General features: G+C 37.1%; 1 protein-coding gene across 2 annotated transcripts; it reads left to right on the top strand.

Annotated features, from left to right (window-relative positions):
• The first annotated feature begins 1,351 nt into the window (after nt 1–1,351).
• On the top strand, nt 1,352–18,708 carry LOC131631508 (uncharacterized). 2 transcript variants are annotated; one of them, XM_058902305.1, is made up of 3 exons: nt 1,354–2,239; nt 2,933–7,925; nt 17,010–18,708. In XM_058902305.1, exon 2 carries the CDS (start codon nt 3,930–3,932, stop codon nt 5,985–5,987), a length of 2,058 nt encoding a protein of 685 aa, XP_058758288.1. In that variant the 5' UTR covers nt 1,354–2,239; nt 2,933–3,929; the 3' UTR covers nt 5,988–7,925; nt 17,010–18,708. The 2 variants fall into 2 exon arrangements, with proteins under 2 accessions (XP_058758287.1, XP_058758288.1); XM_058902304.1 differs by lacking the exon at nt 17,010–18,708 and adding an exon at nt 8,037–9,027 and having other exon boundaries at nt 1,352–7,749.
• Nucleotides 18,709–20,808: the final 2,100 nt, after the last annotated feature.

The raw sequence follows: 20,808 nt of genomic DNA, 5'->3' as shown, positions 1-20,808 counted from the left end.
TTAGCCTTTTGGGTTTGAGAAAGTCCCGATAATATTGACCTAAAGGATGCAAGTGCAACATCCTTTGGAAGAAGTGGACTTAGTGTTGGACTTGAGACTTCACACACGAGAGGGGGTGAATTGCGTGGTTTGGAAAAAATTGGTTTTGAAAATTTTTAGAAAGTCAAATCAGAGTTTAATAACATTTTCAACATCATTTATGAGTTTTAGGGCACTTATCACCTAATGAATTTGTTGGTCAAAGGCAAATCCCTCTAGGAACCAGATAATCATGGGGTATAATGCTTCAATATTTATGAGTTTTGGGGAAAATTATCTCAAGATCACATTATGATGAGCTGTTTCAGAGCTCCTAGTGTGAAAAATCTCTTCTAGACCCAACAAGTCGAAAACATATCAACAACCTTTGAGTTCAAGATAGACACCGAGGAATCATGCTTTCATAATACCATATCACATAACCTTCTCTTTTGACAAAAAAAGCTTTGTTACACAAGAACCTTTCTCAGTATTAATTGTTCCACTGTACCATATGGGAACTAGTTGAACAGTCAAACCATGATCATGTTTGCATACATCATGCATTACTCGTGCATAAACCATGTATGCATTATCATTAAACCATTGCAAACCATTCCACGCTTCATTGCACATTGGACACATAAAATATAAATATCGTGTATATTACAAGTCATGTGAGACACTCATTTGCATTCCTAGGCCGTCATAACTGTTATATTCTTGGGGCAAAGACCAACATTGCATGACACCTACAAAAGCCACTTTATTTCCTTGTAAAATTCATAAGCCTGTTGAATCTAAGTATTTCCAGAAGCCATTTAGTTTGTTCTGTGAGAAACCAGAACCCCCCATTGTGTTACATGGGAACCCATAATTTTCCTTTTGAATTTAAGGATTATTGAATGACATCTGCTTAGTTCTGTGAGAATTAAGAACCCATATATATTGTGTGACAATCCGTAACTTAGCTTTTCATTCTATGAGAAGCCATAATTTTCCTTTCCATTGTGTTACGTGAGAATCCGTAACTTACTTACCTTTTATTTTGTGAGAATCTATAACTTACCTTTTATTCCGTGGGAAACTAGAATTTACCTTTTATTCTGTGAGAAGGCATATTTTACCTTTTTGTTCTATGAGAAGCAAAAATGTTTCATTATGTTATGAGAGAATCTATAACTTACTTATCTTTTGATCTATGAAAAGCCAAAACCTTTCATTATGTTATGTGAGAATCCGGAACTTACATATCCTTTTGATTTGTGAAAAGTCAGAACCTTTCATTTTGTTATGTGAGAATCCACAACTTACCTATCTTTTTGATATATGAGAAGCTAGAACCTTTCATTGTGTTACTTGAGAAAGCGTAACTTACTTATCTTTTTATCTGTGGGAAGCCAGAACCTTTCATTATGTTACCTGAGAATTAGTAACTTACCTATTTTTTTTATCTGTGAGAAGCTAGAATCTTTCATTGTGTTATGTAAGAATTCATAACTTACCTATTTTTTTTTATCTGTGAGAAGTCAGAACCTTTCATTTGAATTTCATTAATCATTTTGATGCATCATAAATAAAAAAAGTCAGTGAAAAAGTCAAGATTTTGGCACTAAAAGACAAAAATAATCAAATTTTTCACGCATAACCAATCATGCATCTCACACACTTTTGAATTTACACTAAATTCACAATGTATAAACAATTTGGAGCGCATTACACCAGATTCAAGTGAAATTCCCAACTTTCATAATCCCAAGTTTAACCCTTAACCTAATTCTAACTCTACATAACAATTCATTTTCACATCAGAAAATTATCCACAACTCACCCTTACCCTTACCAAAACTATACCAATTTGAATCCTCAAAATTCATGTTTCTTCACTTTGGAGAAATTTTGAATTTTCACCAATTCTTTTAAGTTTTTGAGCAACGGTGTTTCCACCTTCATTACATTTAATTTACCAAACCATTACCTACACCAATCACTAACCAAAATAGTTCAAATCAAGATCAAAGGTTTAGTTCGATTTTAAACTCAATTTTTGAGGTTTCCCGGATCTTGAATTTGAGCTTCGATTTGAGTAAGGGATGTTGAGAGGATTTCAAATCTACAAAAATTTATAAACTGTAATCTTGTTTAGACCTTCATCGGAGCTTGATTGGAGAGCCACCATGTTCACAATTATTGTCGACAAGTTCTTGAGTTTTTCGTTCAAGTAAGCCTAATTCTCGTTTTTTTTTTCTTGTGTTTTCTTTGTGTATGATGTTTATGCATTCTTAAGGAATTTAGTTCAATCATTAGTTGCATGAAAACGCGTTTAAATTGAATTTCCGGAAATTTGCTCAAAAACACTCGTGAACTCAAGAACATAAAATGGTAAATGATTCTTAACCGTTTTAAGCAAGTAAATATACTATTAGAGGCATAATTTCACGACGATCATGAATCTATAACTAGTTTTTCATAAAACCTCATAATAACACTACAAAAAAATGAGTTTCGATAGCAATACATGTGGCTGAGAAAAATATAAAGTTGTTGCAAAATGTACTTTTAACATTGAAAAAAATGTCGTTGCATGTCGTTGGCATAAGTAATGTTGCAATTTTGCAACACTGTTTGATATCACAACAACCTTAGTCTTTGGCAAAGAATATTCTTAACAAAAAAACTAAAATCATTGTGTTAGGTTGTTCAGTATCAATAATACAAATTGTTGCTATATCATTATCATTATACTTAATAACATAAGTAGTTGACACGTTAGTACTTCACTCTCATGTAATACAAGAGTTTTATAAATTCTGTTCATATCAATGTGACTCACATATTTTTTAGAAATAGAGTATGTCCTTAACTACTATAATGTAATCTTCACCTTTTATTCATATCCATGTGTTGGCTGGAGATTTCGTTTAGAGGAAACATTCTTTGAAGAATTCGTATTCGAGGAAAGATGGTTACTGATGACCATTTTTGAGATTAAAAATGGCTACTGATGGCCATGTTTCGAGGATGTTGTTTAAGGTTGGAAGCGAAGATAGTTAGAATCGGAGCTAATTCAAAGTGAATTATCTTTAAGACTTAAACGTTTTGCGAAATACAAAGGGTACTAAAGCTTAACGTGTTTTCGTGATATTCTCGGTTCTGATCACGTTGCCACGCGTCGAAAGAGGATTTAGGCGGGAGGATTTGAATTTCGAAGTAATCTGTGTAACCGAACAAGGACAGATGGCGTCCCAAGGATTCTTGTTAGCAACGTGGCATCAGATTAGTGTAGGACCGTTAGGGTCGAAATTAGTATAAATAAGGGTCTTAATGTTAGGATTCCGTGTGTTCATTTTGTACAAATCACTCACAAATCACTCAAGTATCAAGTGTTTAGAGAACGAGTTCGCTGAGAAATATACGTATGACACCAACACCATTTTAAATACATTTGTATCTTTCTTTATTCAAGTATCTTTTCAATTCCTTTTATTTTCTTCGTATAACTTTCATTTCGAAGCAACTTTACTTTCCTGCATTTAACATTCGAGCACGTTATATTCTTGCACTTTACATTCCTACAATTTACACGCTTTTATTTATGTTTTCTTTGTCGAAAGTCACATTAACATGTATAACAAGTGTTGTTTCAAGTGAATAGTCATACATCACAAACAAGTTTTCTTGAAGCCAGAACAAACATGAACCAAATCATATCGAAAGACAATTGTTTGACTATGTCCTAGGATCAATCTAGTCGATCCTACGAGTAACCAAAGTATATTTTATAGTTTGGAGGACTAGCGGTTGTTTACCAGAAATCACCGTAAACAAATTGGCACGCCCAGTGGGACAGTGTCAAACAGATTGTTATTAATTGATTGTTTTGTTTTGTCTAGAAAATATCAAGACCTTGTATGAACCTTAGGAACGGTAAATTAACCAACAATGCACAACCGATTCCTAAACGAAGGTACAACAAGAAAATGGTCAATGCGGCCAGTGGAGGGGGAGATCAAGATCCCCCACAGGGGTCAGGAACAGTAGCGGCAAATTCTATGCACGTTTCGACTTCTACTCAAGAGGCGCAGGAAATATCGGGTTCGACAGGATCTGCACCCATAGGTAGTTCCCAGGCTGTACCCGAAAATACATCAGGGACAACAGGGACTGTTCTAGTCTCGTGTTCGACTACTGTGCCTCCACTCACAGGCGCAAGCGAGATACCACTTTTCTCGACAAACGCCGCAAGTCAATTATTTACCCCAGGACCATCAACCGCTTTTGAAGGTTGGAGACCCAACAATCCATATGGAATGCCATATTCATACATGGCAGGATTACGAGGAACAGGGCCTACATACATTGCGCCTAACCCAACGGCGTTTTCGCCTAATGTCGGTTCGATAGGTCGAAGCGCACGAAACACTGGTTTCTCTGCCCAAATACCTCCCTTAACCACCAGTAGTCAAGCGACATTTCGACAGGAAATGAATGCAAGTAACCATGATATGTTAGGGGTCCTTGCTAGAGAATTAGGGTCGATCTTTAATCCGTTAGCAACAAACATTGCCAGGACTAACCAAGAGAATGTAGAGACATACCAAAAAATATCGTCACAAATAGGACGAATGGCGGATTTTTTAGGAGTCCCGCAAAACAGGCGAAGAAACAACCAATCAACCTATCAGGAAGGGGACCCAGTTCTAGAACAAGTTCAAACCGCAGTACCTTCATCTAGGCCAGCGCCAGTCGAACGAAACCAAGTGGTAGATTTAGAAACTCAAAATCAAACGACCAACGTTGCTCGACAAGCAATTCCCCAGCAACAGCCTAGAGTAGTTGTAGTAGGAAGAGACGAACATCCTGACGAAGTTGTGCATAGGGTTAGGAGAGACAATTTGGCAACCGAAAACAGTCTTACTGCCATGATAGAGAGAATAATGGCTAACAATGGCCTTAATACTGGACTTCGACGTCCAAACTATACGTCCCCCATACCCGAATACATTATGCAAATAGAATTACCAAGAGGTACCATGGTACCCAAATTTACGAAGTTTTCAGGGGACACTAGTGAGTCAAAGGTGGAACACATAGCTAGATATTTGACGGAAGCAGGGGATCTAGCAGGGAACGAGGATTTAAGAATTAAATACTTCCCTAGTTCGCTAACAAAAAATGCTTTTGTTTGGTTCACTATCTTACCCCCAAATTCCATAGACGCATGGGCACACTTGGAGAGATTATTCCATGAACAATTCTATATGGGTCAAACCAAGATAAGTCTGAAAGAATTGGCTAGCATCAAGAGGAAATTCACAGAGCCTATAGATGATTACTTAAACAGGTTCCGTTTGATGAAATCAAGATGCTTCACGGTTGTCCCAGAACACGAATTAGTCGAAATGGCTGTAGGCGGTCTAGATTATTCAATCAGAAAGAAACTAGATACCCAATACCTAAGGGATATGGCCCAATTGGCAGACAGGGTTCGACAAGTCGAACGACTAAAAGCAGAAAAGGCCAGAGCAAATAAAAGTTACAAGAAGGAGAGGGTAGCATATATTGAAGTTGAAGACGTTGACGGCGAGTCTTTCGAAGATTCATACAACGTGGAAGAGGTCGAAATAGATCTAGCTGAATTAAAAGAAGCACCGCCTTATTCTTGCAAATTGCTCACCCCTTCTATTGGAAAAAATCCAGTAGAGAATGATAAAAGCGATAGATTTCCTAAGAAAACTTATACATTTGACGTCACTAAATGTGACGAAATATTTGATTTGTTAGTAAAAGATGGCCAAATGATAGTGCCTCCCAATTTCAAAATTCCTCTGTTAGAACAACGGAAGAAGCGAGGCTTTTGCAAATATCATAGTTTTTTAGGCCATAAAACCTCACAATGTTTTCTTTTCAGAGATCTAATTCAGAATGCTATCAAGGACGAACGTCTGAAATTCGCTGATAGAACCTAGAGTCATATGAAGGTTAACACAGACCCTTTGAATCTTGCTGACACTAACCTGTGTGAACCACTTGACGTCAACATGGTGGAAGTATCTGAGATCGATGTTGCTGAATCGGAGATAATTTCAACTAGAAAGTAGGTTAGTGAAAGCCTAAATGACAACACGGTCTTCAATACTGATATTGAAGAATCCTTTGATGCGGAGATGACTGAAGATCTGAAAGAAAAAACTAGCGAAGCCACTTGTCATACCCCAAAATTTGCCCACACTTTTTAGTGATAAAAATTTTCGAAATTATTTTCAAAATTGGATTTTTATAAAATATTGGATTCATTTACATTGACATCCTAAATTTTATAACTATTCGATTTAGAGTCTATTTTAAAATATAGTAGTTTACTCTTAAATTACTTATATTTTAATAAATAGACAATGCTGGTCGATGCTTCATACACTTTCAATTGGCTTTTTATTTCAAAAAAATAACAAAGCACAATTGGTTAGGAAGTAAGACTTGCAAAAAAAAGGTCACGGGTTCAAATCCCGCTTGCTGCATTTCCATATTTTTTAACTTTTTTTGTTATCTCTTTTGCACCTGGACACACCTGGACACAAGTATGTCCAGGTTCTTAATCTTGGTCATCAAGAAAGGTCCATGGGCCTTTGGGTTGGATCATTTCCTTTTTAGGATCGGTCTTGACCTAATTCCACTCTATAAATAGAGCACTCCACCTTCACATTTATCATCAACAATTTTCATAAACAATTCTTCACAATTTCTACACAAACCCTAACAATTTTGCAAATCCTTTTTCAAAAGCTTTTTTTTTTCAAAACCTCTTTTTATGCGGTGGCCAATGATGACACCTGACCTGAGGCCTCCTTTTTCTTTCAAATGATTTTGGCCGGTGATTAGTATATGAGGCCCTAATTTTATTTATCTTTTCTATTTTAATTTCTAATTTGTTTTGCTACAGGATGATATTATCTGATGGCCCTCTTTTTTCTAAAAATTTATTCGTCATATTTTCATTAACACTCTTCGTACATTCAAATTCTTATACATATCTTTTTCATGCCATGTTACCAAATGTTCAATTGCCACCCCTCTTGTACTTAGCTTGCGTTACTTATTTTTTTATTTAAAACCTAGGCTTTTGGATCAAACTTCTTTCACTTGATGTTTATATACTAATATTTGTCTTCACCCACACAAACTTTCATTCACAGCATCAGTACATAAATGGCGAAACAAGAATTAACAAAATTATATAAGTTACATAATCCAGATTGTAAGGTTTTTTTTGTTCATAAATCTGTAAAAAATAATAATTATAACATATCACCATTAACATAATGTGGAACCAATTTCTTTATCCATCAATGAGAATTAACACAATAGGTTCTACTAACAATTTCACATTCAGGTTTATGTATGTTCTTTTTGCAGCAATCCTTCATCAGCAGAAAATTAAAAAAAAAACACTTATTAAGAGGAAATTAAATCGGATTGGATGCTATACTTTTCACGTTGCAACAAACTTCACCGACGACGTCGCGTCCCACCACCCTCCGCCGTGAAGCAGCCACCATGACCACCGTCGATCCAGCCGCGCACCACCATAGGACCTTCCGATCAACGCATACACCAAGGCAATTGGCATCCGATCGATACCACGTCGCAGCAATTTGATTCGACAACATCAATAACAATTGGCAAATCGGAACTGAAGCAACACCACAATTCTTCAACTATTCTTCTTCGACGGTAACTGATTTGTTTAATTTCCCTTTTGATTGATTGCGGTTCATTCCCTTGGATGTTGATTCCTTGTGGTCCGTTTTGCTGTTTAAGCTTGAATTACTTGTATAGTTTGTATGGAACTGTGATAAATTGAAAAGAAAATCTGGAAGTTGAAATAAATATCAGATGAGGTGAGAGAGGTGTTAGAACAAGATTTGTTCTGATCAATTATCTTAGTTTTGATGATAACAATAATATGAATTTTGCTTAAGATAATATGGTACTCTAATCCAATGCAATTTCCTTTTCAGGAAATATATAAAGAGTATGCATAATTCAGCGCTCAGAAGCTTTGTCTCAAGGGTTCAGCATGCAACATCAGAACATGGTCTGGCAAGACATCAGAAGATGGTCGAAGCAGAATCAGAACATGGGTCTATGGAAGCATCAGAAGAACATGAGATCAGAAGCACTGAAGTTCTGATGGTATCACGCACAGAAGCACTTCAAGGTCAGAAGATCAGAAGATGCTTTGCACCAAGCTGTTTGACTCTGATGATATTCAAACGATGTATTCACAAACATCAGATCAGAAGGAAGTACAAGTGGCAAGCTACGCTGACTGACAAAAGGAACGTTAAAAGCTATTAAAGGCAACGTCAGTAGACACAGCGTGAACAAGGCTCGAGGTAGTTGACAAAAGCGTATAACATTAAATGCGATGCTGTACGGAACACGCAAAGCATTAAATGCACTCAACGGTCATCTTCTCCAACGCCTATAAATATGAAGTTCTGATGAGAAGCAAGGTTAACGATTCTGAACAAAACAACTCATATTAACTTGCTGAAACTCTGTTCTATTCAAAGCTCAGAATCTTCATCTTCATCAAAGCTCACTACATTGCTGTTGTAATATATTAGTGAGATTAAGCTTAAACGTTAAGAGAAATATCACAGTTTGTGATTATAGCTTTTTAGAAGCAAATTGTAATACTCTTAGAATTGATTACATTAAGTTGTAAGGAACTAGAGTGATCGTGTGGATCAGAATACTCTAGGAAGTCTTAGAGGTTATCTAAGCAGGTTGTAACTAGAGTGATCGTGTGGATCAGAATACTCTAGAAAGTCTTAGAGGGTATCTAAGCAGTTGTTCCTGGAGTGATCAGTGTGTGATCAGAAGACTCTGGAAGACTTAGTTGCTGACTAAGTGGAGAACCATTGTAATCCGTGCGATTAGTGGATTAAATCCTCAGTTGAGGTAAATCATCTCTGCGGGGGTGGACTGGAGTAGTTTAGTTAACAACGAACCAGGATAAAAATAACTGTGCAATTTATTTTTATCTGTCAAGTTTTTAAAGCTACACTTATTCAAACCCCCCCTTTCTAAGTGTTTTTCTATCCTTCAATTGGCATCAGAGCGCCGGTTCTAAGGTGCAAGCACTTAACCGTGTTTAGAAAAGATTCAGGAAGAGAAAAACGCTTCAGTAAAAGATGGCTGATGAAACTGCAAAGTCTACATCTACATCTGGCTCTGCTGAGCAACACAACGGTAACAATGGTTATACTAGACCGCCGGTATTTGATGGTGAAAACTTTGAATACTGGAAAGATAAACTGGAAAGTTACTTTCTTGGTCTAGATGGTGATCTATGGGATCTTCTGATGGATGGTTACAAACATCCGGTAAATGCCAGTGGCGTAAAGCTGACAAGGCAAGAAATGAGCGATGATCAGAAGAAGCTTTTCAGGAATCATCATAAATGCAGAACTGTTTTGCTGAATGCTATCTCTCATGCTGAGTATGAGAAGATATCTAACAGGGAAACGGCCTATGACATATATGAGTCCTTGAAAATGACTCATGAAGGAAATGCTCAAGTCAAGGAGACTAAAGCTCTCGCCTTAATCCAGAAGTATGAAGCCTTCAAGATGGAGGATGATGAAGACATTGAAAAGATGTTTTCAAGATTTCAAACTCTTACTGCTGGATTGAGAGTTCTTGACAAGGGATACACAAAGGCTGATCACGTAAAGAAGATCATCAGAAGCTTACCCAGAAGATGGGGTCCTATGGTGACTGCATTTAAGATTGCGAAGAATCTAAATGAAGTCTCTTTGGAAGAGCTGATCAGTTCCCTGAGGAGTCATGAAATTGAACTGGATACAAACGAGCCTCAAAAGAAAGGTAAGTCTATTGCATTAAAATCCAATATCATGAAATGCACTAACGCTTTTCAGGCTAGAGAAGAAGATCCTGAAGAATCGGAATCTGAAGAAGAAGATGAACTGTCCTTGATCTCCAGAAGGCTAAATCAACTCTGGAAGAACAAGCAAAGGAAGTTCAGAGGCGTCAGAAGTTCAAAGAAATTTGAACGTGGAGAATCTTCTGATGACAGAAGATTTGACAAGAAGAAGGTCATGTGCTATGAATGCAATGAGCCTGGACACTTCAAGAATGAATGTCCAAAACTTCAGAAGGAAAATCCCAAGAAGAAGTTTCATAAGAAGAAAGGTCTTATGGCAACCTGGGATGAGTCAGAAGATGATTCAGACTCTGAAGATGAGCAGGCTAACTGTACGCTGATGGCGACAGAAGATGACGGATCAGAATCTACATCAGAATCAGATTCTGAAGAGGTATTCTCTGAACTTACTAGAGATGAGTTAGTTTCCGGTCTAACAGAACTTCTGGAATTCAAGTCTCAGATTAGTCTCAAATACAAAAAGCTGAAAAAGCTATTTGAACTTGAAACAAAGAAGCTTGAGTTGGAGAATTCTGAATTAAAAGAAAAACTTTTAAAATTATCCAATAATGTTGGATCTCCTTCTGATTCAGAAAAATCCACTCCTAGTCTAAACCATATTCTGAAAGAATATGATTTAAGTTTCAGGAAGTTCTTATCTAGAAGTATTGGCAGAAGTCAGCTAGCTTCTATGATATATGCTGTGTCTGGAAACAAAAGAGTCGGCATTGGTTTTGAGGGTGAAACCCCATACAAACTTGAACCTGTTGATGAAATGAAATTCACATACAAGCCATTGTATGATCAGTTCAAGTATGGCCACTCCCATGATATTAGGCACACTTCACATGCTCAAAGTTTTCACATAACACACACCAAAAAGCATGTGACACAACCTAGGAAATATCATGAAACTCACATTAAGAATTATCATGCTGTTCCTCCTATTGCTTACAATGTTAAACCCAAGTTCAATCAGAACTTGAGAAAATCTAACAAGAAAGGACCCAAGAAAATGTGGGTACCTAAGGATAAGATTATTCCTATTGCAGATATCCTTGGCTGCAAAAAGGACAAAGCACAACATGTCGTGGTACCTGGACTCTGGATGCTCACGACACATGACAGGAAGAAGGTCTATGTTCCAAGACCTGGTGCTTAAGTCTGGAGGAGAAGTCAAGTTTGGAGGAGATCAGAAGGGCAAGATAATTGGCTCTGGAACTATAAAGTCTGGTAACTCTCCTTCCATTTCTAATGTACTTCTTGTAGAAGGATTAACACATAACCTCTTATCTATCAGTCAATTGAGTGACAATGGTTATGATATAATCTTTAATCAAAAGTCTTGCAAGGCTGTAAATCAGAAGGATGGCTCAATCCTATTTACAGGCAAGAGGAAGAATAACATTTATAAGACAGATCTGCAAGATCTTATGAGTCAGAAGGTGACTTGTCTTATGTCTGTTTCTGAAGAGCAGTGGGTCTGGCACAGAAGATTAGGTCATGCTAGTTTGAGAAAGATTTCTCAGATTAACAAACTGGATCTTGTCAGAGGACTCCCTAATCTGAAATTCAAATCAGATGCTCTTTGTGAAGCATGTCAGAAGGGCAAATTCTCCAAACCTGCATTCAAGTCCAAGAATGTTGTTTCTACCTCAAGGCCATTAGAACTCTTGCACATTGATCTGTTTGGCCCAGTCAAAACAGCATCTGTCAGAGGGAAGAAATATGGATTAGTCATCGTAGATGATTATAGCCGCTGGACGTGGGTAAAATTCTTGAAACACAAGGATGAGTCTCATTCAGTGTTCTTTGATTTCTGCATTCAGATTCAATCTGAAAAAGAGTGTAAAATCATAAAGGTCAGAAGTGATCATGGTGGTGAATTTGAGAACAGATTCTTTGAAGAGTTCTTCAAAGAAAATGGTATTGCCCATGATTTCTCTTGTCCTAGAACTCCACAGCAAAATGGAGTTGTAGAACGAAAGAATAGGACTCTGCAAGAAATGGCCAGAACCATGATCAATGAAACCAATATGGCTAAGCATTTCTGGGCAGAAGCAATAAACACTGCATGCTATATTCAGAATAGAATCTCTATCAGACCTATTCTAAATAAGACTCCTTATGAATTGTGGAAGAATAAAAAGCCCAACATTTCATATTTCCATCCTTTTGGATGTGTATGCTTTATTCTGAACACTAAAGATCATCTTGGTAAGTTTGATTCCAAAGCACAAAAATGTTTCCTTCTTGGATATTCTGAACGCTCAAAAGGCTACAGAGTATACAATACTGAAACATTAATTGTAGAAGAATCAATCAATATCAGGTTTGATGATAAGCTTGGTTCTGAAAAACCAAAGCAGTTTGATAATTTTGCAGATTGTAATATTGATATATCAGAAGTTGTTGAGCCAAGAAGCAACGTATCAGAAGCAGAGCTTCTCAGAAGCAAAGAATCTGAAGATCAAGTATCAGCTTCTCTGGAGAATCTAAGCATTTCTGAAGAACCATCTGTCAGAAGATCATCCAGACTCATTTCTGGTCATTCAGAAGATGTCATTCTTGGAAAGAAGGATGATCCAATCAGAACAAGAGCGTTCCTTAAGAACAATGCAGACTGTCAATTAGGTCTTGTATCTTTGATCGAGCCAACTTCTGTTGATCATGCTCTAGAAGATCCAGACTGGATAATTGCTATGCAAGAAGAACTGAATCAGTTTACAAGGAATGATGTTTGGGATCTTGTTCCTAGACCAGATGGATTCAATATAATCGGTACAAAATGGGTCTTCAGAAACAAGCTCAGTGAGAAAGGTGAAGTGGTAAGGAACAAAGCCAGACTGGTGGCTCAGGGTTATAGTCAGCAAGAAGGGATTGACTATACAGAAACCTTTGCACCAGTGGCCAGGTTAGAATCTATTCGTCTATTAATTTCATTTGCCACTCAACATAACATCACTCTCTATCAGATGGATGTTAAGAGTGCCTTCTTAAATGGTTATATAGATGAAGAAGTTTATGTCCATCAACCTCCTGGTTTTGAAGACTCTATGTCTCCTAATCATGTTTTTAAACTAAAGAAATCGTTGTATGGATTGAAACAAGCTCCCAGAGCTTGGTATGAACGCTTAAGTTCTTTCCTTCTGGATAATGGTTTCACTAGAGGAAAAGTGGACACTACTCTCTTTTGTAAAACCTTTAAAAGGGATATTTTAATTTGTCAAATATATGTAGATGATATTATTTTTGGAACATCTAATGCTACACTTGGAAAGGAGTTTGCTGAGTCTATGCAGGCTGAGTTTGAAATGAGCATGATGGGAGAACTCAAGTATTTCCTTGGAATACAAATAAATCAAACATCAGAAGGAACGTATGTTCACCAAACCAAGTATGTGAAGGAACTTCTGAAGAAGTTTAATCTTCTAGACTGCAAAGAAGCCAAAACTCCTATGCATCCAACATGCATCCTAGGTAAGGATGAGGTAAGTAAGAAGGTAGATCAGAAGTTATACAGAGGTATGATTGGATCTCTTCTATATTTGACTGCTTCTAGACCTGACATTCTGTTCAGTGTTTGTTTGTGTGCTAGATTCCAATCAGATCCTAGAGAATCTCATTTAACTGCTGTTAAGAGAATTCTAAGGTATCTGAAAGGTACTACTAATGTTGGCTTAGTTTACAGAAAATCTAAAGAATACAACTTAGTAGGATTCTGCGATGCTGACTATGTTGGAGACAGAATTGAAAGAAAGAGTACTTCAGGAAGTTGCCAATTTCTTGGAAGTCATTTGATCTCCTGGTATAGCAAGAAGCAAGCAACTATTGCTCTATCAACAACAGAAGCAGAATATGTCGCTGCTGCTGGTTGCAGTACACAGATGCTCTGGATGAAGAGTCAGTTAGAAGATTATCAGATATATGAGAGTAACATTCCTATATTCTGTGATAATACTTCTGCTATATGTTTATCTAAGAATCCTATTCTTCATTCAAAGGCTAAACATATTGAGATTAAACATCATTTCATAAGGGACTATGTTCAGAAGGGTGTTATATCTTTAAACTTTGTGGATACAGACCATCAATGGGCTGATATCTTTACAAAACCCCTGGCTGAAGATAGGTTTAAGTTCATTCTGAAGAACATCAGTATGGATTTATGCCCAGAATGAGAAGATGAGAAGTTCTTACTTATGAGTATCTTCTGAAATGAATGTGGATTTTTTTTTCCAGAAGTTCTGATTGAAATCTTTTAGAAATTATGATTCGGTTATTACTAACGTTTCATTGTCTAAGTTGATTCAGAACCTCTTTTAAAGCAAAACAGCTGTAACGTTTTATCTCGGGATGGTAAACCTGTCGTTACTGTTCATGGATAAGCGCGCGTGCAGTTGAAGGGACGCCGACCATAGGTAACTGTGCTAGTCACCTCATTTGTCTTTATTATCTCTCCTCATGTCACGTAACATTAAATGCTATCCATCATTTTATTTTCTTTTAAATATTCTTCAAACGCTTCTCCTTCCCTCTTATATTTTCTCTATTACACTCTGTCTCTGTTTTCTTTCCTTGTTGCATCTGCTTGTTAAACATCTTCTCATGTAATATCTTTTGATTATAAATGAAAAGTTTCTTTGTTTTACATTTCATTGATTTTGGTTGTCGTTTTATTCATCTGAATCTTTTGAAATATTCTTTTTGATGTTATGACAAAAAGGGGGAGAAGATAAATGATAAATGATTTGATTAATCTATCAGTTGCTGGGTAAAGCTCCCACACATTTACTAACAAGAACTGCAAGTTCTATATGGTTTAAGTGTTTTGCAGGTATAAAGAAGTGAAGAGAATCTTCAAAGCAAACACAAGAAGCAAAACCATAAGAAGTGTTATTCTGTAAAAAGAATAAGCTCATGGAAACTGAAGCAAGCTGAGTGCTGTCAAGCTTCAGAAATCAGAAGCAAGAAAGAAGAATGAATCAGAAGCACTGATAATAGAATTTGATCCATATTTGTCTATTTGCTCTGACAAAATTCTATTTGCTCTGATACATTATTTTAGCCTATATGGCTCTGATACATATCATGTGTTCTAATATACATTTTATGTTCTGACTCGTTCATGCTGACTTTTGTCGTTTAGTTTTTGTTCTGTAACATTTCAGGATGTAGAGATGCTCTGATGATGCTCTGGTACATTCAACAATGTTCTGATACAAATCTAGCATGAAGTGATGTTGGTAGAAATTCAAAGCTCTGAAGCTATTCGAGGGAAGCAGAAATCAGAAGCTGTGAATGTTCTAAAGATCCAGAAAACTCAAGTTCTGAAGCTGTCCTAAATGGAAGCAGGAATCAGAAGTTGTGAATGTTCTGAAGATCAAAGAAATTCAAGTTCTGAAGCTGTCCTAGATGGAAGCAGGAATCAGAAGTTGTGAATGTTCTGATGATCAAAGAAATTCAAGTTCTGAAGCTGTCCTAAACGGAAGCAGGAATCAGAAGCTGTGAGTGTTCTAAGGATCTAAAGAAATTCTAGTTCTGAAGCTGTCCAATGGAAGCAGAAGTCAGAAGCTATGAATTCTCTGAAGACAGAAGCTTATGTGATCGTCTCTACCGAAATAATCAGGGAAGTCTTTTATTAAAGTTCTTCGAGTATTTATTTCAGGGGGAGATTATTTATCTCAGGGGGAGATTGTTAATCTCAGGGGGAGACATATTCATATGCTTATGCTATAGCTGTGTAATTTGTCTTTTGCCGTCTGCTCTTTCTGATCGCAAATTCATATCATTTATATATGTTTTTGTCATCATCAAAAAGGGGGAGATTGTTAGAACAAGATTTGTTCTGATCAATTATCTTAGTTTTGATGATAACAATAATATGAATTTTGCTTAAGATAATATGGTACTCTAATCCAATGCAATTTCCTTTTCAGGAAATATATAAAGAGTATGCATAATTCAGCGCTCAGAAGCTTTGTCTCAAGGGTTCAGCATGCAACATCAGAACATGGTCTGGCAAGACATCAGAAGATGGTCGAAGCAGAATCAGAACATGGGTCTATGGAAGCATCAGAAGAACATGAGATCAGAAGCACTGAAGTTCTGATGGTATCACGCACAGAAGCACTTCATGGTCAGAAGATCAGAAGATGCTTTGCACCAAGCTGTTTGACTCTGATGATATTCAAACGATGTATTCACAAACATCAGATCAGAAGGAAGTACAAGTGGCAAGCTACGCTGACTGACAAAAGGAACGTTAAAAGCTATTAAAGGCAACGTCAGTAGACACAGCGTGAACAAGGCTCGAGGTAGTTGACAAAAGCGTATAACATTAAATGCGATGCTGTACGGAACACGCAAAGCATTAAATGTACTCAACGGTCATCTTCTCCAACGCCTATAAATATGAAGTTCTGATGAGAAGCAAGGTTAACGATTCTGAACAAAACAACTCATATTAACTTGCTGAAACTCTGTTCTATTCAAAGCTCAGAATCTTCATCTTCATCAAAGCTCACTACATTGCTGTTGTAATATATTAGTGAGATTAAGCTTAAACGTTAAGAGAAATATCACAGTTTGTGATTATAGCTTTTTAGAAGCAAATTGTAATACTCTTAGAATTGATTACATTAAGTTGTAAGGAACTAGAGTGATCGTGTGGATCAGAATACTCTAGGAAGTCTTAGAGGTTATCTAAGCAGGTTGTAACTAGAGTGATCGTGTGGATCAGAATACTCTAGAAAGTCTTAGAGGGTATCTAAGCAGTTGTTCCTGGAGTGATCAGTGTGTGATCAGAAGACTCTGGAAGACTTAGTTGCTGACTAAGTGGAGAACCATTGTAATCCGTGCGATTAGTGGATTAAATCCTCAGTTGAGGTAAATCATCTCTGCGGGGGTGGACTGGAGTAGTTTAGTTAACAACGAACCAGGATAAAAATAACTGTGCAATTTATTTTTATCTGTCAAGTTTTTAAAGCTACACTTATTCAAACCCCCCCTTTCTAAGTGTTTTTCTATCCTTCAAGAGGATGTCTTTACGTTCTGAGAGAGACAGGGGCACAGAGTTATGTTGAGAGAATGAGACTGATGAAGGTGTTAGGGCGGTTTGGTCTCATAGTTTTAGGGTTTTCTTAATTTATTTTTGGCTTAAGTGATCTTAATGGGCCTAATTCATTTTTTTTGGCTATGCTACACACCCACGTGACCGCACCCCTTGGCTGACTGCATAATTGATCTTTGGACTTAATCACTTTTGCTCAATGCCTCTATTTGGACTGCAGCGCCCCACCTGCTATCCACACCACCATTTTCTTCTTTTAGCCCATGTTAAATGTTGGTTCTGTTATAATTGTTTTCCTTATTTTAATTCACATCATACAATAAAATAAAATAAAGCATGTTTTATATTTTCTTTACATTAAAATACCAAAAAATATAGTTTTGTTTTTTATTTCCTTTTAGATTTTAAATCTCTAGATTTTTAATTAATTTTGATTAACGTTGATATTTTATCATTTCTCCAACTTTATTCCATATCATGTTACTAACATCTCTTGTTTATGCGAGGTACCACCGCATTGAGGCATTGGATTATTTCGTGGATATTCACAAGCCATTTCTTTAATTTTCGTGTATATTGTATTCTCGTTTTAATTTCTATTATGGGTTTGTAATAATTTATGTCCCCATTCGGTAAATATGTAATCCCCTCCCCGAAGCCATGTAATAGTTTAGGCCTTTATTTTTTCTGCTTTTACTTTCCGCAACTTTAACTGTTAGATGTATGGTAATTAGGGCGTGTATGGCAAGATAACTTAATCAAACGCTAGCTAACCTAATTCAAGATTAAATACTCGAATCTAACACACTTGCACTCACTCACCTCTAGGGTACTCTCCTCTTGGTTGCCTTACGAATAATAATGGTCGTGTCCCTCGAATATAGAGGTACCCAATAGCAAATTGTCCCTCGATTAAAAATCATCAAAGATCATAAGTCCCTCGATGACCCTCGATGTTGCCTACGAATATATGATCTAGTCCCTCGAATGGTTGCCTACGAAACGATGATTGCCCCTTCGAATTTGCTAAAGGTATCTCTACCTGTTGCCTTCAATGACCTCGATGACCCTTCGATGACCCGTACGTCCAATATAAACAAGGATTTCCTACTTCTATATAGTATGGATAATCCTAGTAACCGTAAAAAGTATAGGAGAAGACCAATTAGTTAGGGTAGTGCTCTTAATCTGCCTAGCTCAATAAAAATATATTTTCAACACTCTTTCGAGAAACTAAGGCTACGCATTTACGCTAAAGTCCTTATGCCTCTTTTCAACTCAAAACAAACAAACATGAGCTAAGCAAATTAAGAGCCCGTAGAAAACTACGGATGAAAAGGGTGCTTACACCTTCCCTTTTCATAACTTACCCCCCGAGCCCGTTTTCTTTTAAAAAAGGTCTTTTCCTAAAATTGGACAAAATAAAAGTCGGTGGCGACTCTTGCTCACCGCAACATTGTTGCATATAAAAATAAAAGTCAGTTCACCATGTTACAGAACTGGCGACTCTGCTGGGGATAAATAAAAAGAGGGGTTACCTTAGAGCTTAGATCATATAATATGCTTGTTTTGTTTGCTTTACTTTTCAAGGTTGCTTGGAAATTAAATGAAGGACGAATCCTATACCCGGATTCAAGTACATTTAAGATAGGAGTGGCATAGTCATGGCGACCTCTTTCACATATGTGGGAGATGAGTCAATATGAAGTTGACGCTTGAGTTAGGACTCCATAGATATATGCACACCTTTCTCAAATGAGGGAGGTCTATGTATGTAACTTTGGGTGCGCCGGAGCTCAAGGACCTTTAGTTACCCTTTAACCCATCTTGGCCTTTAGGAACGTAGTGGGGGGATTACTCTTGACAAATGTTGAGAACTAGTCGCTACCCGATGCTACAATTCAGATAGGTCCTCTCTCAAAGTATCATTGCATCGTGCAAATGCATCATGTCCGAGGGTGCTTTAGAAGGGCTGACAATTCTGAATAACTCGGTAGAACCCGTTGCTGATATCATCCTTATCTTTAGAAGTACCTATTAGGGAAGGGTAGTCACCTGGTCATACTTCATGCAAGCCTTTAAACCTAAGGACTCTTGCGTGACTTGTTTGTTATCTAACCACTTAATTTCCTTGCAGGTTTTGTTTGTAGGATTTACTTGTTCATACTACCTTATGCTTTTACATTACCTGTTGACTAACTCTTTTCAAGGATCTTAGGGATTTAGGACGGAAGGACTATCAGGAGCCTAAACTTCTATCGAGGGGCAAGAGGATTTATTTTCCTCTAACCAGATGCTTTTCAAACTCGAAGGTACAATTAACTTCCGACAAGGGGCAAGAGGATTTATTTTCCTCTAGCCAAATGCCTTCAAACTTAAAGGTACAATTCCTATCAAGAGGCAGAAGAATTTATTTTCCTCTAACCAGATGCCTTCACACTCAAAGGTACAATCCCTATCAAGGGGCAAAAGGATTTATTTTCCTTTAGCCACACGCCTTTAAACTCAAAAGTACCGTACCCTGAATCAGAGGCTATGACCCACTAGATATGGTGAGCTTGATTCTTATAGAAGGACACTCGAAGGTGAAAGCCAAAGGTCTTCAAACGAAGATGCAACCAAAGTCATTTCTAATGTTGCGAACTAGACAACGAGTTTCTCATCTTCTTCCTCAAATCCCTGAAGCTCTCTAGGGCACTTGACCATTCGATTGATGACTGTCAGCCATTCAGAGACAAGATTCAAGACCTAATAGACACAAAGGTTATCACATTCGCACCTGCAATCCAGATTTGAAGTTCTCATTCGACTCAACAGATCTTCTGAAGCAATAAGTCCATACGGAGAAAATCTCCTCAACTTTGACAATCTCTACATCATCATGCATGTTCATGCGTAGTCTTTCTTGTTTTGATTCAATACTGCTTATATGCCATATTTGTTTGTTTTTGAACTATGATAATGATGCATTGAATATTTTTGTCTTGAAAAAAATTCATTCACTCTCACTCTAACACGTTTTTCTTTGCTGGTGATACCAAACTCTCAGTGATAAAGCATGATGACTCTGAAGGGAGAATGACGAACACATAATACTCATAATCTCAAATGGTGTGCTTTCGAGTAAAACCCTGTTGATGATGTACAGACATTGTTTCAAATCCCCAAACACTGGAGATATAAGGAAGTTAATCCCTTGTCAACCCCTTTAAGCCTTGAAGTAGGAGTTTCTTTTCTATACGAAAAACCCTCACATTTAACCTAGGGGCAGGGTAGTGTTCAGTTAACCTGATTGAGCGTTTAAAATTCATTATGAGCATGCATCTGAGGATACAACAATGGTTATCCTTCAAAAGATTGAGGAAAGTTAATACCACAATGGTTATCCCTCGTTGATCAAAAGATGAGGCAGTCACAATTTTTCCAGCCAATCGAAGACGTCTCAGAATCATACGACTTGTTCAAAATAAAATAAAAAATCAAAAAAAGAAAAAAGAAAGCCCGCTAAGTCAATAACTTGAAAAAAAATGACTTAGGAAAAAGTTAGGGCATCCCGTTGGACTTCAAACTCGGAATTCAAAAGAATTTTCCCACGCAAAAGTTAGGGAAATAAAAAAAAATCCTCAACCAAAAAGGGGCAAATTCGCGTGTCTATAAATTCAAGATCGTGTGATCAGACACCAAGAATAAAAGGTAAGTGACTGCCATGTCTAAACACCTCATCAACTCCTCAATCGTACGTCTCAAACTCCTCTTGAAGGATGAA

Source organism: Vicia villosa, unplaced genomic scaffold (assembly GCF_029867415.1).
Source record: "Vicia villosa cultivar HV-30 ecotype Madison, WI unplaced genomic scaffold, Vvil1.0 ctg.000835F_1_1, whole genome shotgun sequence".
Classification (NCBI taxonomy): domain Eukaryota; kingdom Viridiplantae; phylum Streptophyta; class Magnoliopsida; order Fabales; family Fabaceae; genus Vicia; species Vicia villosa.
This window is presented reverse-complemented; position numbering and strand designations above follow the sequence as displayed.

Coding starts and splice junctions, on each gene's coding strand:
- LOC131631508 (XM_058902305.1), top strand. CDS start 3,930: ATGAACCTTAGGAACGGTAAATTAACCAACAATGCACAACCGATTCCT.